Source organism: Filicampus tigris, chromosome 1, assembly GCF_054856515.1.
Source record: "Filicampus tigris isolate MCC_2025a chromosome 1, RoL_Ftig_1.0, whole genome shotgun sequence".
Classification (NCBI taxonomy): Eukaryota; Metazoa; Chordata; class Actinopteri; order Syngnathiformes; family Syngnathidae; genus Filicampus; species Filicampus tigris.
In genome coordinates this window covers 23781938-23795839 of record NC_141217.1, presented here as the reverse complement: position 1 = coordinate 23795839, position 13902 = coordinate 23781938, and the positions used below count along the sequence as shown (strand labels likewise).

The 13902-nt window shown below is 42.2% G+C and overlaps 1 protein-coding gene across 11 annotated transcripts in view; it reads right to left on the bottom strand.

Moving 5' to 3' along the window:
- agrn (agrin) overlaps nucleotides 1-13902 on the bottom strand; it is a 263386-nt gene that overhangs the window by 42626 nt on the left and 206858 nt on the right. For 10 of the 11 annotated variants that reach the window (XM_086027847.1, XM_086027856.1, XM_086027871.1 and 7 more), the window contains 3 exons: nucleotides 9866-10288; nucleotides 5293-5418; nucleotides 386-513 (listed from right to left, as the gene is read on the bottom strand). In XM_086027847.1, coding sequence (XP_085883973.1) covers nucleotides 386-513; nucleotides 5293-5418; nucleotides 9866-10288 — 677 coding nt within the window. The remainder of the gene's footprint in view (nucleotides 1-385; nucleotides 514-5292; nucleotides 5419-9865; nucleotides 10289-13902) is intronic. The other variant, XM_086027911.1, reaches the window with a different exon arrangement.

Here is a 13902-nt window from a genome sequence, read left to right as displayed (position 1 = left end):
ACCATTTGCAAACTATTCTCACTTTCAACAGCACATCTGCAATTTAGACATAAGTGATGCCGTCTAACAGTCACCATATTCTCAGTATGTTTTGGTTTGAGTCCCTGTGCAAAAACCGTTTGGTCTACATGTGTGATGGTTTATGTTGAGAAATGTATCATGATTAGCATGCATATATATATAACAAACGCACACCTATACACACCAACATCAACATTGATGACAATCAAAAGAAAGATGACAATCCATCAGATTGTTTCTGATTTCAAAACAATGTAGGCTTTGGAAATATTGGAGATATGGTCATGGTCAAACACAAACCCTAATAAGAACTTTACAGCCAGCATATACTGTATCATGTAAAGTAGTGAGTCTCAGCACTTACGGCACTCTCGATGCTGCGGGCCGTCTCTCCGAAAAGCTCCGATTTTGGGTCCTCCATCTCAGGGGTGTAGACTATTTCTTGTCCCTCCACCTGGTCCAAGTGCAGGAAACCACTGAACTTCATGGTGGCTAGAAGGAGAGAAGATGAGATAATCAAACGTATGCATTTGCCTTGAGCACACTTCCTGCTGCCTTCGCACACTGTTCATTCATTTTCAGCTACAGTGCCAGTTGCGGGTTAGTGATGGATCGTGTGCTGGTGTGTGTCTGACAAAGGCAAGTTAGTGTGTACGGCTGATTGGGTTTTTCACAAGACTGGGAGTAAAATTAGGGGGAGGGACATATTTGGTGGTGAATGGTGTGGATGTGGAAGAGGTGGACAGTGAAATGTGAGAGGGAGTCAAGAAGGTGGAAAATTGAGGCCATTTTCTTTTCTTTTACCAGACGGCGATTCATCCCAAAAGCTGGCTGAGGCATGAAGGGCTGGGTAAAAAGACAATAGGTTATAGACAAACACAACGCATGAGGGGAAAAGACCACACGCACTAACGCTAAGTTTGTGACCTTCACGATAAGTGTACTGATACTGAGGACAATGATTCATAATTTTACACTGCATTCCAAAACGAAGCTCCTTTGGCTTTAATGACATCATTCAGTTTTTTTTGTCATGTAGCGAGACTCTATGGCACATACTGACTTGGCAGTATTTGCTCATACTTATGCAAAGAGTGCTCATCATGTCAAAAGATTTTGAGGGCGTCCCATGTGTGGAAAAGCAGATCTCCATTTGGGTTTGAGTCCGGGCTAGGGCTGACCCATTTCAATTCTGTTGATCTTCATCCGTTGAATCCATTGTGCTGCTGATTTGGATGCATGTTTGGTGTGCTCGTTTTGTCCACTGAAGCAATTGCGGTCCACGAAAGACAAAATAGCAGGGTTTCAAAAGATCAGTGATCGTATCTATGTGTCACTCGTAAAAATGCCACCCTCGGCAAAGAGATGATTCTTTGAATGCGACTTTGGAGGTTACGTCGCACGACATCAATCAGCTCTCTGCGCGGTTTTACTCCTGAGTCGATGGCTCCAAAGTGAGCGAGGATGTGTGAGATTCTGCGCTTCCACGCTGCTCGTAATCAACAGAACAAATTGCCCAAATCAATCACGGTTGTCCCTGTCTGAGCTTTGGCAAGGGGGGAAATGGGAGGAGCACTTGTATGATTATCGTGAAAGATAGTCTTAATTGTCTCTTAAGAGCAGCAGGGCTGTGACTGATTCAGCTTGGCTGAAAGTGGACCAAAAAAAAAAAAAGAAAAAAGGACAGTAGACACCACACCCTTCCTTCTGCAGTGCTTTTACGGGTGGTGACTCATTGACTCACATCTAATGGTGTCTATAAAGCAGAAGCGAAAGGAACAAAGTTTGGCTGGTAAAATGAGCAGAGAGGAAAAAGCACACCGGTTGAGAGGGTTTAAATGTGCGAGGAAGACAAACATCAGCGAGGGTGATGTACCAGGCTGTTACTGTGACGAGGAACGGAAGTAAAAGAGGAGGGACAGAGCTGTTGGAACATCGGCTTCTACTGAACTGTGGAGCATAATGGATGTCGCAAGTCCAGCAGCGTATGGAAGAGTTTAAGAGAAGCTGGAACTTAGCGCACCATTAACGCTCACACAAGCAATTGCTGGCCGCTATCTGTGATGTCATATTGCCTTGTACAAATGTAACACGATGAGATCGATGATGTTTCCCTAGAGGGAAACAAATAAAAATATTCCCACATATCAGACTGGGTTTCCGCTAATTAGATACAGCAATAGTCTTCTTCACAATTTAATGTGTCAATCGAGTGGTGCAATTAGGAAAGTGGAGATAAACTCAGCTGGATTTCAACCACAGGTCTTAGCACCCAACCCCAATTTAGCGCCTAATGGACATCCAGCATCATGAGGCACTTTGGTGGAGACAACTTTTAATGTCAGAGAGCTCCGGATATTTCAGACATTTGGAACAGGAGTGAGAAATTTTAAACTGAATTTAACTTTTGATACTAACATTTGAGCGGGCTCATTGGGCTTCTCAATCACAAATGAATCAAGCATCACATTCAACCACGAAAACATCTGCTCACGATGAAAGAACAATTCAACGATAATTTCACATCTTACTCAAGAAATGAAGAAATGTGATTCACTACGCTGTTGTTTTTGTAGAATGTTAAAATTTGAAAATGCCATCAACTGTGGGTGTTGTTTAATATATTTATGAAGTACTGTGTTTCTTATCGACAGCCATTATATCTAATAACTGTGTTTACATTGATTTAATGCAGTTATTCCAACGGCTCACATTGACAGTATATCAGATCTATTGTTTTACAGTAATTTGCAGCCGTGTCAGCAGAAAGGACATATCATATTTCTATCCATATTAGAAAGTGGCCTGACATGAGTTTGCTTTCTCTTTATGCTACCGTTTTCCATATTTGAGTTTGGCTGCTTGGGAGACAAAAGAATCTAAACGGTGTCACTTGAGCCACATAATAAAAGTGTAAATCAAACCACAGTTGATAGTAGTCGTAGTTTCAGTCCACTCAGGGTGTCTGTCTGTCAATTTTTGGGTGGAGGTAATGGATAGAGGTTTTCCTGATTCGATCCACCCGTCCATTTTCTTTACCACTTATCCCGTTTAGGTCATGATAGAAACTGAAGCTTTTCCCAAGCGGACTACACACTGAACTGGTCGTCAGTTAATCATAGGTAAATTGGGAATAGGCTATTGAGTGCAATTGATCCTGTGTGTGCTAATGTAAAATCCGTTCTATTGATCTGCCCACTGCATCCCTCTTCTTTTAGTGGCAGGTTATACGCACTGTTCACAACGGCCGTGATGTCACTCAACAAGGCTATCAATATTCTGCCTACACACCCCTCGGCTAAAACACATACCAAATCATGGTGTGCTGTACTATAACAAACAGAACTGAAGTGCATTGCCATGTGGAAATGTGGTTAAGAAAATGAACAGCCAGCCACATGTCCTTAGCGCGCATCCGAACAGACTTCTTGTTGTGACTGCTTGGTTACGTTTGGACTTCAATGCAACGGGAGGGAGGGCAAATAGTGCGGGGCGTGGAGCAGAGAATTCTCCCAGTTTGACTTAGTACTATGGGATACCGCAGGGTAGGGACGCTGCTCAAAATTTGCCAGTTATATTAACGCTGGCGACACACATACAAAATAGAATTCAACTAAAGGGATGGAGGTGGCACTGAGCCCTTTATCTCTTTGAAGCAAGTCTATCAGAAAGCACTGATTGGACTGAAAGCCCTTCAGTAGCCCATCCACTCTCTTTCCCTGCCCGGGTCCGGAGAGAAATAGAGTGTTACAAAGCAGGATTGACACTGACCCGGTTCATCTGGAGAGAAAAGTGAGATGTAGCACACCAGGGAGATATTGAGGAGTGTCACTGACTAATAAGAAGTGGTGGTGAGTGTGGCTGAGATTAAAACTGAAGAACAAACTGTGAAGGAAGATCAAGATTTACCACAAATAGAGACTATGACATTTACTTCAAACCACAGCAGCCTTAAAATAAATTCACTTGGGGATCGGTGGTTTAAATTATTAGTCTATAAATATGTTGTCAGACTGAGGCCCCTGAGGTATATACTGTGTATATATATATACCTAATGTTATCTTATGTTTTGCACGTTCTATAACATACTTTTGGAACATTTGAGGTCCTTAAAGTTGAGTTTTATTTATTGCACTCCCGTGTATCAAGAACACTTGCTGGAACAATGTATGCACTTTCCAATCCTGACACTTGAATAAATGCATAAACACACACCCACACGCAGTATGTATGTAAGTTTAGAAGAATGAGCTGATTGTCCTCCCGGGTTTTACACTACAGCATATTTTATTTTGAATACTGTGAATTACTGGAGTTAGGATTCGAGATATGTGAGTCATGCGATGTGACTCAGATGGACCCAGTAACAAACTACTAAATATATATTTTGCAAGAGAAGTGTTTTTCAGACATAAGAAAAGCCATTTTCAAAAGCCTCCATTTTTTCCTTTCTTCAGTTATGGCACTGCAAAAGGCCAATGCAGTTTAAATGAAGTGCCGTGCTATGTATTAGACTATCGGTAAAATTGATTACACATCTCAAACAAGCCCTATCACGATGGCATTTTACTGTCCAATTATTTGGGAGGGGCACTGTATGGTAATGACCCTGCACATTCTGGATCTTGTAGGTCCTACAATCCGTTCTGTTATTTATACATTCTGTTATTTATACTTCATACTTAGAGCAGATCAGTTTTGTGAAAGGATCATCTTTTGAGTCATGACAAACTTTGGTCATATTTTCCCACGTGAGATTTATTTACTTTCTATCCATCTGCCAAAGTTTGAGGGAGGTGATTCATGAAAGCAGAGAAGATACCAGCTGTTCATCTGTTTGTTTACTGCAGATGGCAGAATATTAGTAACCTCAAAATAAACACTGAAAATGAACACAAAATCTCTTCAATGCATACATTATAAAAATGACAGAAAAAAGAACTTTAGAAGGTATAAAAGAGAACATGTTAGCAAAGCTATTTTGCAAATGATGTCTGCAGTTAATCCAAATCCCCATATTTGTAAACACTTTTTTTAAACATGGCTAACACTGTTTGTTTATGTATTGAGATTGTGAAATTTCTGAAAAATAATGTTAAACGTTTTGGGGGGGAAAAAGTGAAACTTATTGAAAATGAGATTTTATACTAATTGAATGATTTGACTTTGCATTTTAAGGACAGAGCTAACAAGAAGGCTTGGAATGTCAACTCCTCTGCAAGCATATACAGTAGTAGAACAAACAAAAATGAAAACGACATTAAACTTACGTGGACAGTTGCTTCCATCTGGGGTGTTGGCAGGAGTCTCGCTGTCAGGGCAGCATCCAAATTCTGTGTTGTCACAGGACGACCTGTGGTCAGCTATGGGTATTGCAGTGTTTTCCATTGTGGGTCCTGGATGGCGGGGTGGGGTGCAAATATTAGAAACACCATTGCAAACTACAACCACTACAATATAGATCTTATTAAATTAATACCAGTCTGACAGTTTGTTATCTATCAGTACGTCTTGGTTGATTTTTTTTTTTTTTTGTGATTTCATTTGTTTTTTTGGTCATGTTTTAAGCCTGTTAATTGCCATTAGTAGTTTGCATTATTTTCATGACTATTTATTTAGAAATTCTCAAACAGGAAGAAATATATTAAGCACAGGAGCGCAGTAGCAAAAAGAGTACGTGGTGCATTTTCCAATTTGATCATAATAATGAGATGAGAACAATATTACATATTACATGTAGTACAATATTCAAGACTCTACTAATGTAACTTAATCATAGAATACAATTAAGGATAATGATGGCGTGTATTAATAAGGAAGGACAGAAAAGCTTGCATCATGACTAGGGATGTAAAGATTCACTCAAGCCCCGATTGGATTCGATTTTCAGTTCCCGATTTTCGATTCGATTTGATTTTTTAAAAATTGCTACCATGCTTGTCTCTGTGCACTAGTGTAGTTCTGCAGCCATCCACAAATGCAATACGCAATGATGTTTGGCGCAAAAGCATCATTTGATCTACATATTCAAAATGTGCTATGCATCTGGAATGAAAAAAAAACGTTTCAAGACATAATTTTCTAGACGAATCTAATCAATTCGATTTTCGATTAATCGGGGCGAATCGATTTGTAATCAATTTTCGATTCATCGTTACATCCCTAATCATAACCCTTAGTGATTTCTGGATGTAAACTGTGTACACTATTTGTCTGATTTCCTGTTCCTCACAGTTCACCCAGTCCTTTCTCACCTTTTATGAAAGTTGTAAAGTACTATAATGAGTAAGGTCAACTATTTGTTGACAAATTGGACTTGGAAAAAGCCCAGTCAGACAGTAAATTAGGGTTTGTCATATACAGCATATCTGACATAAAAATGCCAGAGGTGTTCCCACATAAAGAGATCTGACTGATTGCTGGCGTCAATGCTAACCCTCCCTCTCTCAAGAGGAGAAAGGATATGCATGTATGCTTCCTGTATATGCGACTGTCTTTGAACATAAAAAATCATAAAAGTGTGTGGCCCCGCTCCCTGACCAACTGTGTAATACACTGCACAAGCAGTGAACCTCCATCTTCTCTAATGACGGTGTCGGCGGCAGGGGCGTCTCGGCCGAAGCGGCGCAGTTTATGGCCGCTCGGCGATCAGAAATAATCATGGAGGCAAACAGCTAACGGCTAAACAAGTCGTAAAGACGTCAAGAGACGGGGGGACATTCTGCTCAAGGACTCGCGGTCAAAGGAAGGAGGGAGGAGAAAGATGAGGGGCTTATAGGGCATGTGTTGGAGTGTGGTCTGTAGATTTATGGGTGCTGGGCTGAAGAGGAGAGGACGGCTAGGGGAAAAGAGGGCAATGTGAAGTCGCAAGGAGACTGCACTGCAACTCCACGGGGAGCCATATAGGAATAACTGTCACATAAACATGCACTAACACACGCGCTGACATTAAGTGTGGATTTCAATAGAGCGCCACTTCACATGCACAAGGCATGCACACACCCCACCACTTGCTTGATTTATACACAGTGCTGCACTGGTACACTAACGGTTACACTACGGAATCATTCAGTAATTCAACAATGAGTTTTTTTATAGTAAGAAGTTGTTTTTTTTTTGGGTACCTCCGCACTAACACTAGCAAAACTTCCATCCGTCCATTAATTTTCTATTCTGCTTGTGCTATTTCTACTTCCGTTCTGCACATGAGCTGTAACCTATCCCAGCGGACTTTGGGTGAGAGGCGTGGTGCACCACGGAGTGGTCGCCAGTCAATCACAGGGCACATTCAGTCACATTCACACCTCTGGACAATTTAGGGTTTTCAATGACACTAACGAGCAAGATTTTGCAATGTGGTAGGAAAGTGGAGTGCATGCAGAAAAGCCCAGTGAGAACACGCAAAATCCACACAAGAAAGCCTGAGCCAAGATTTGAAAAAAAAAGAACCACTCAACTGTGCTAACATTTGGTATTGCTGTGGATACTTGCATCGTTGTTGAGTCCCATCATGCTACACTGTAAAAACACCCTATTTGATATCGTATTCTCCCAACACTGCCACACTGAATTGGTCAAATCTGCACTTCAAGAGACAGACATAAAGCTTAGGAATAAAATGTAAAGGAAAAAAAACCAAAAAAACACTCAGGCACGGTTGGATACACTTTCATTCACGCAGAGGCACAAGACAGCAGGTCTCCTTGGTAGACAGCCTACATGCTTCTTGCGTCACCGAGCATTGGTCAGCATGTGACAGGAGAATAAATCTAAGACGCTGGCAGAGCGGGGAGGCGAGAAGGAGGAAGAAGAAGACCACATCGGGGGGGTCACGCTATTCCAACCATCCTATACGTTTGTTGCAAGCTGACAACTGAGGCGGCCGGGTGGAGGGGAAACAAGACAGGATCTGATGGGAAGGCGCCAGTCATCCCCGGGCAGCAGGGCATGTCGGGAAAGATTTGGGACCACTCGTCCTGTGACTGCGACTGATTGAAGGGAGCCTGTACGCACACGCTCACACCTCAAACCGCCCAGTCATATCATCCTCTCAATTCCGGTTCCGAAAAGACCCCGATACGGGCCAGCGCTTTCATCTGGCCAGCTCAAAGTGTATTCGTTTGCAAGCTATTTGACTGTTGGAAGAGTGACAGCATGCATGGGCAGTGGGCACTGACAATGAAGCATGGAGATTGCTTTTCTTACTCAAATTGAGATATCATCAAAAGATTCAGACAATCTGGAGAAATCTCAGCAAGAACGCAAACCAACATTGAATACCTGTCATCTTTAATCGCTCAGGCTACACTGCATTAAAACCTGCCATCATTGGGGAATGATTATTACCACGTGGGGGCAGGTTAGGGCTAGTTAGTTAATGGTTACGGTTATGTGGCTAGGTCATCATTTCAGAAAACTATTGTCAGTTAACTCAGTTTGTCGCTACATCTACAAATGCACTATTAACGACACCCAGAAACACTCTGAGCCCAAGCTCATCTGTAACTGACTGACGCAAAGTGAAAAAGTATACTGTGGTCTGACGAGTCCACATTTCAAATTGTTTTTGGAAATCGTGGCGGTCGTGTCTTTTGAACCAAAGAGGAACATGACCATCCGGATTGTTCTCTAGGAAAAATAGACTTGCGCACCTGTGAAGTGACCCTTAATGTTAAAAGGTACATATAGGTTTTGAAGCAATGATGCCATCCAAGCCGGGACATCCCTGCTTATTTCAGGAGGAAAACGCAGAGCCACATTCGGCACGTGTTCCAACTGGGTGGCTTCGAACTAAAAGAGTGCGAGTACGAGAATGGCCTAAACTGTCCCATTGAAAATGTGTAGCGCATTATGAAGTGTGAAATACAAGAACAGAGACCCAGAAGCTGCACATTGAGCGAGAATGGGAAAGAAATCCACCATCAAAGTTTCACCAATTAATGTCCTCAGTCTCCAAACACTTATTAAGTGTTGCTGAAAAGAAAGGCGATGTAACACGGTGGTAAACATGACCCCGTCTCAGCTTTTTTGGAATGTGGTGCAGGCATCAAATTAAAAAAGTGAGTGAAAATTTCTCAAAAAACCCAATCAAATAGTTTGTGTGTTGGCATGCTTTTCTTTACGTTGATGTTATCGGTAAGAAAAAAAATGCATAAAGATGTATGGAATTTGTAGGTTACCATTTAAGATGTATGGAATTTGTAAGCATTTAACATAGCAAAACCTGAGATCAATGAAAGTTAGCAGCTATTACAGGACGCAGGCATTCCAGACATAGTGGACGTATAACTCCATTTTATCATTGAGAATACTCCTAATATTCTGACCTTCTCTTTTTGCTCTCATGTTTGTGGTGCAGATTAAAAACATACACTACTCAAAAATATTCATCTTTTCAGTGGATGATACTTCAGGAGGAACCTAAAATGCACTATAACCTTTACAAGTTATTTTGACCTTCTCTAAACTTTGGAATTCACAGGCACAACTGTTCAACTGTTTCGCTCCTTCTCTTCTGGCACAACTCGCTTGTCCTCTAATGAAGAGCTGAACGTCAAAATTGTCAACTGTCATTGTGAAATGAATACATCTCAGACAGTGCCCATCAAAGTTGAACATTAGTTTTGATGTTGTGATCACTGGATCTCATTCAAGCGTGCAGGTGGGGTCAACGATGGAACATTATGAACAGAAGAATAAGCACGTCTTCGAACAACATCTACATACTTGACTTTTTGATGGCATGAATATGTTATGGTATGACATCAACAATTTGGTCCATACTCACAATATGTATAGCTGTGAAAGCATTATGGGTGTGATAATGAAAGAGCAAGGATTTACCAAAAGACTCCTCCGCCCCACTGGCCTCTGTTGGGATGCCGCTACCTGCTTCCTCTTCTTGCTCCTCCTCTTCCTCAACTTGGTCATCTCCACTCGGCTCCCCACTGCCCGAGCCCTCGAAAAAATTTGCTGCGGCGGAGGGGGCGGGGCTACTTGGAGAGGCGGTAGCGGTAGGGGCAGGGGTTGACCGTGGCGACTGAGGTTGGATGTGGATGGGGTGGTGGGGGTGGTGGTGGTTTTTGGGCGCACGGTGGTGTGTGAGCGTGGGTGAGGGCGTGGTGGCAGGGGGCTGCACCGTAGTCTCGGCAGTCTCGGCTGTTCTCGGAGGCGGGATGGCCCACACCTTGTTATGATTTAAGGGGGCTGGCGTTGTGATGGCAAGCGTGGTTGGAGTGGGTGGCTCAGCCCGCTCGGAGATGCTTTCTGGCGGAGGGAAGGGGAGGAAGCAAGGAATGGATGAATGATTGAGCCAAGATGGAAATGTTGCAAACTTGTGACATTAACTTTAATTGCCCTCATAGAAAAACTGACATCAAAGGCAGCAAAAGTTACATTTTTACTTACTGATGACAAAAAAATGTACACCTTCCTTCTCAGTGATGTTCAACAGTGTCGTCATGATACCGCACACACACACACACACACACACTCGAACAAACTTTAACATTAAAAAAGCAACATGTTTCAACAACCTTGCGTTGGATGATCATATAGTGGAAATGGAATTCTTCGGGGATAGTAAAATTGGGAATTCACCCAAGGAGAAACAACGCCACTTACAGTCACAACTTCAACTTGTGCGGGACAATTAAAACTTTTTAAAAATAGGCATATCATTTGTCATAAAATACTGAGTGGTTGTCCTCTAGCAGGGGTCCGCAACCTGCGATTCATCCTTGTGCTGTAGCTCTTTGTGACTTTGGAAAAGAAAAAAATGAGGCTTTCATATACATTTAAATAGTTTTTCAAATGTAATTTTAAATTTGAATATTATGGTGCTCTTGCGACCCATTAAAATACAACATTTGTATTTACTCATTATCATATATGCATCACAAGCACTGAAGATTTATTGAACTATTTGACCCCCGGTAGGCATACCGTGAATAAATCCAAGAAAAAAAGAGTTTCTGATGAAAACAGAACGTTCAGCGCGACGCCCTATTTGAACTATAATAAAAACAAACATCGCTCACGCCTCACAGATGACAGCTTACAATCGTGTGTGAAAATGAAGGTGCTGTCTACTGTCCTGATGTGCCGTCGCTGTACGATAAGGCTCAAGAAGGGGAAAAAAAAAAATTGCATTACCCAGGTAAAATAAATTGGCTATTATTTTGCAAATATATATTTTACATTGTGAAGTGAAATAGTCCTTTTTTAAGTCAAGTTGACAGCGGACCGCATGCTCCACGCACGATAAAATGATGAAAGTAGATGGCATTTTTGCTATACTGCAGGTAAAAGATTTAAGTTTAGCTTTAATTTCATAAATACGGGGAGGACTCAAATAGACAAGTAATACAAAAGGGTAAACAAAGTACCAACAAACAATTTACAGAGTGTTATCCTCACCTAAGATGGGCATTGGTTCCTGTTCTTTATTTTTTCTGCGGTAGATGTCTAATAAAGGATTGACGAATATGTACGGTGCCAACAGATGACACACGGAGCCATATGCACTCTAGTGTTTCATCTGCACAATATTCACACATCGTTGCAATCCACGCATGGTTAGAGTGCGTCTTTTCTGCCTATTTGCACACTTACTACTTATTCATTTTTGTGTGGTGCATGTGTATGCCTTTGAATTTTCTATCCATATTCACGTGCTGCCTTGCAGGAGTAAAGCTTTAATCACCAACAGCCAGTGCCGCCGGTGATGAATGATTGATAGAAATAGGCCATGAAAAAAAAAAACCAAGCTGCTTTAACTCAGGGCTTCAAAGGCGGCACTCCGCTCGCTGGCGCCAACGTCGTCAACGCCACCACAAACAGATGCACAGCAAACAAGCGCTCATTCGGCAAAGAATCACTCAGAATATGGAAAAGAGAGGAGGCTTGCTGCAGGGAGTCCGTCATTACCCATGAAAAAAAGGACATAACTGAGTGTGATGGAAGAACGATAAATAGGACAAAAAGTCCCTCTGAAGAAAAGTGAGTGCGGGTAAATAAGGAAATGCTACTTAAGCAAGTAAGCTGAGACAAGCAGGCTTTCTTTGCTCCCTCACTGCCCATGGGAATAAAATGCATGTGGGTGACATAAACACGATCCTCATTAGGATTCGCCGAGCATTATGTGTACGGCCTAATCACGCCGCTATAATCGCCTCCTTGACTGACAGTTCCTCACTGAGGTGTGAAACGTGATACCACCTGGGATGGCGGAGGACCAGGCAGAGGTGTCAGCTTAGAGCTCGGAACGTTTTTTTTTTTTTTTTTGTAAAGGGATAGATTTGGAGTGGGTCGCAAAAGAAGTGGAGATGGTATCGTAGACATTGTGGTGGCATGCATTGCCGTTCCCCTTGGCTACACCTGTCACTCTGCATGCAGGCTTAGTGTCAGGTGGCTGGATGGCTGTGCAGATAATGGCAGAGGCTAAGGTAAGACGGGAGAAAAAGCTATGCTGCATCTACAAAAGTAGTGAAACTCCTGCAGGAATTGCAAATGGGACCATATATCTGATTTTCAGCTAAAAAAAACTTGCATTCTCCTGAGAACATTTTCAACAAGATTTTGGAGAGTGGCTGCGGGAATTTTTGCCCATTCATCCGGAAGGTCAGAGATCTTTAATGTTGGACCTAGAGAGAGTTTACTCCACTATATGCTTATCTGAAAGGTGTTTCAATTGATTCTCCCATGCCAAACTACAGTCCAAGCATGTTTTGATAGGCCTTGCTATATGCACTAGGGCAGGAGATGGTCTTCTAAAACACTTCCCAAAAATTGAAAAGCATGCATTTGTCCAAAATGTCTTGGTAAGTTTAGGACCGATCAGAATGATTAATTTATCCATCCATCCATTATTGATACCGCTTGTTCTCACAAGGGTCGCGGGGCGTGCTGGAGCCTATCCCAGCTGTCTTTGGGCAGTAGGCGGGGGACACCCTGAATTGGTTGCCAACCAATCGCAGGGCACACAGAGACAAACATCCGCACTCACAATCACACCTAGGGGCAATTTGGAGAGTCCAATCAACTTACCATGCATGTTTTTGGAATGTGGGAGTACCCGGAGAAAACCCACGCAGGCACGGGGAGAACATGCAAACTCCACACAGGGAGGCCGGAGCCGGGGTCGAACCCACGACCTCTGAACTGTGAGGCCGACGTGCTAACCAGTCGACCACCGTGCCGCCTGATTAATTTATATTGATGTGATTAATTTATATAATTGAATATTATACCATGGGGCAAGGCTGAACTGGGCCGCAAAATTTCTATGGAATCATTACACATAAATTACATAAAAAACGATAATTAATTAGTCTTTTAATTAATACAGTCAAACTCTTTTGTTACTTCACATCTGAGGTCGACTATGTGCGTACACCAAAGATGCTGTCACATTGACGGGCAGGCAACCACCCGTGTGAAATAGACATTAGTAATTGCGTTTGTCATGCACACACTATGACAACTTTCTAACGGGAAAAACAAGCAACTGACATTAATGGTGAGTCGGTAGTCATTTTTCTGTGTTTTGTACAGTGTTTTTGTCTTTACAGTGGCAGTCGTATTAGATGACTCAAACGCTTTTCTCCCACTGATCTGTCAAGAGGGTGACATCTACTTAAGGGTCAGTGAAGTCAAACATTTTGACACCTCTGAATTGAAAATTGTCCCCATATAATGTATGTGTTTATAGAACAGACTACGTACAAGACCGAAGGACATACAGCCCAGCTTTTTCATTTATTGTTTTTCTCAATCAGATTGAGCACTCCATTTGCATTCATTTTTCCCTCTTAGCAGGCCAGTGAACAGTAATGTCACCAGATGGAGAGGAAGAAAGAAATCATTGTCATCATGGATTG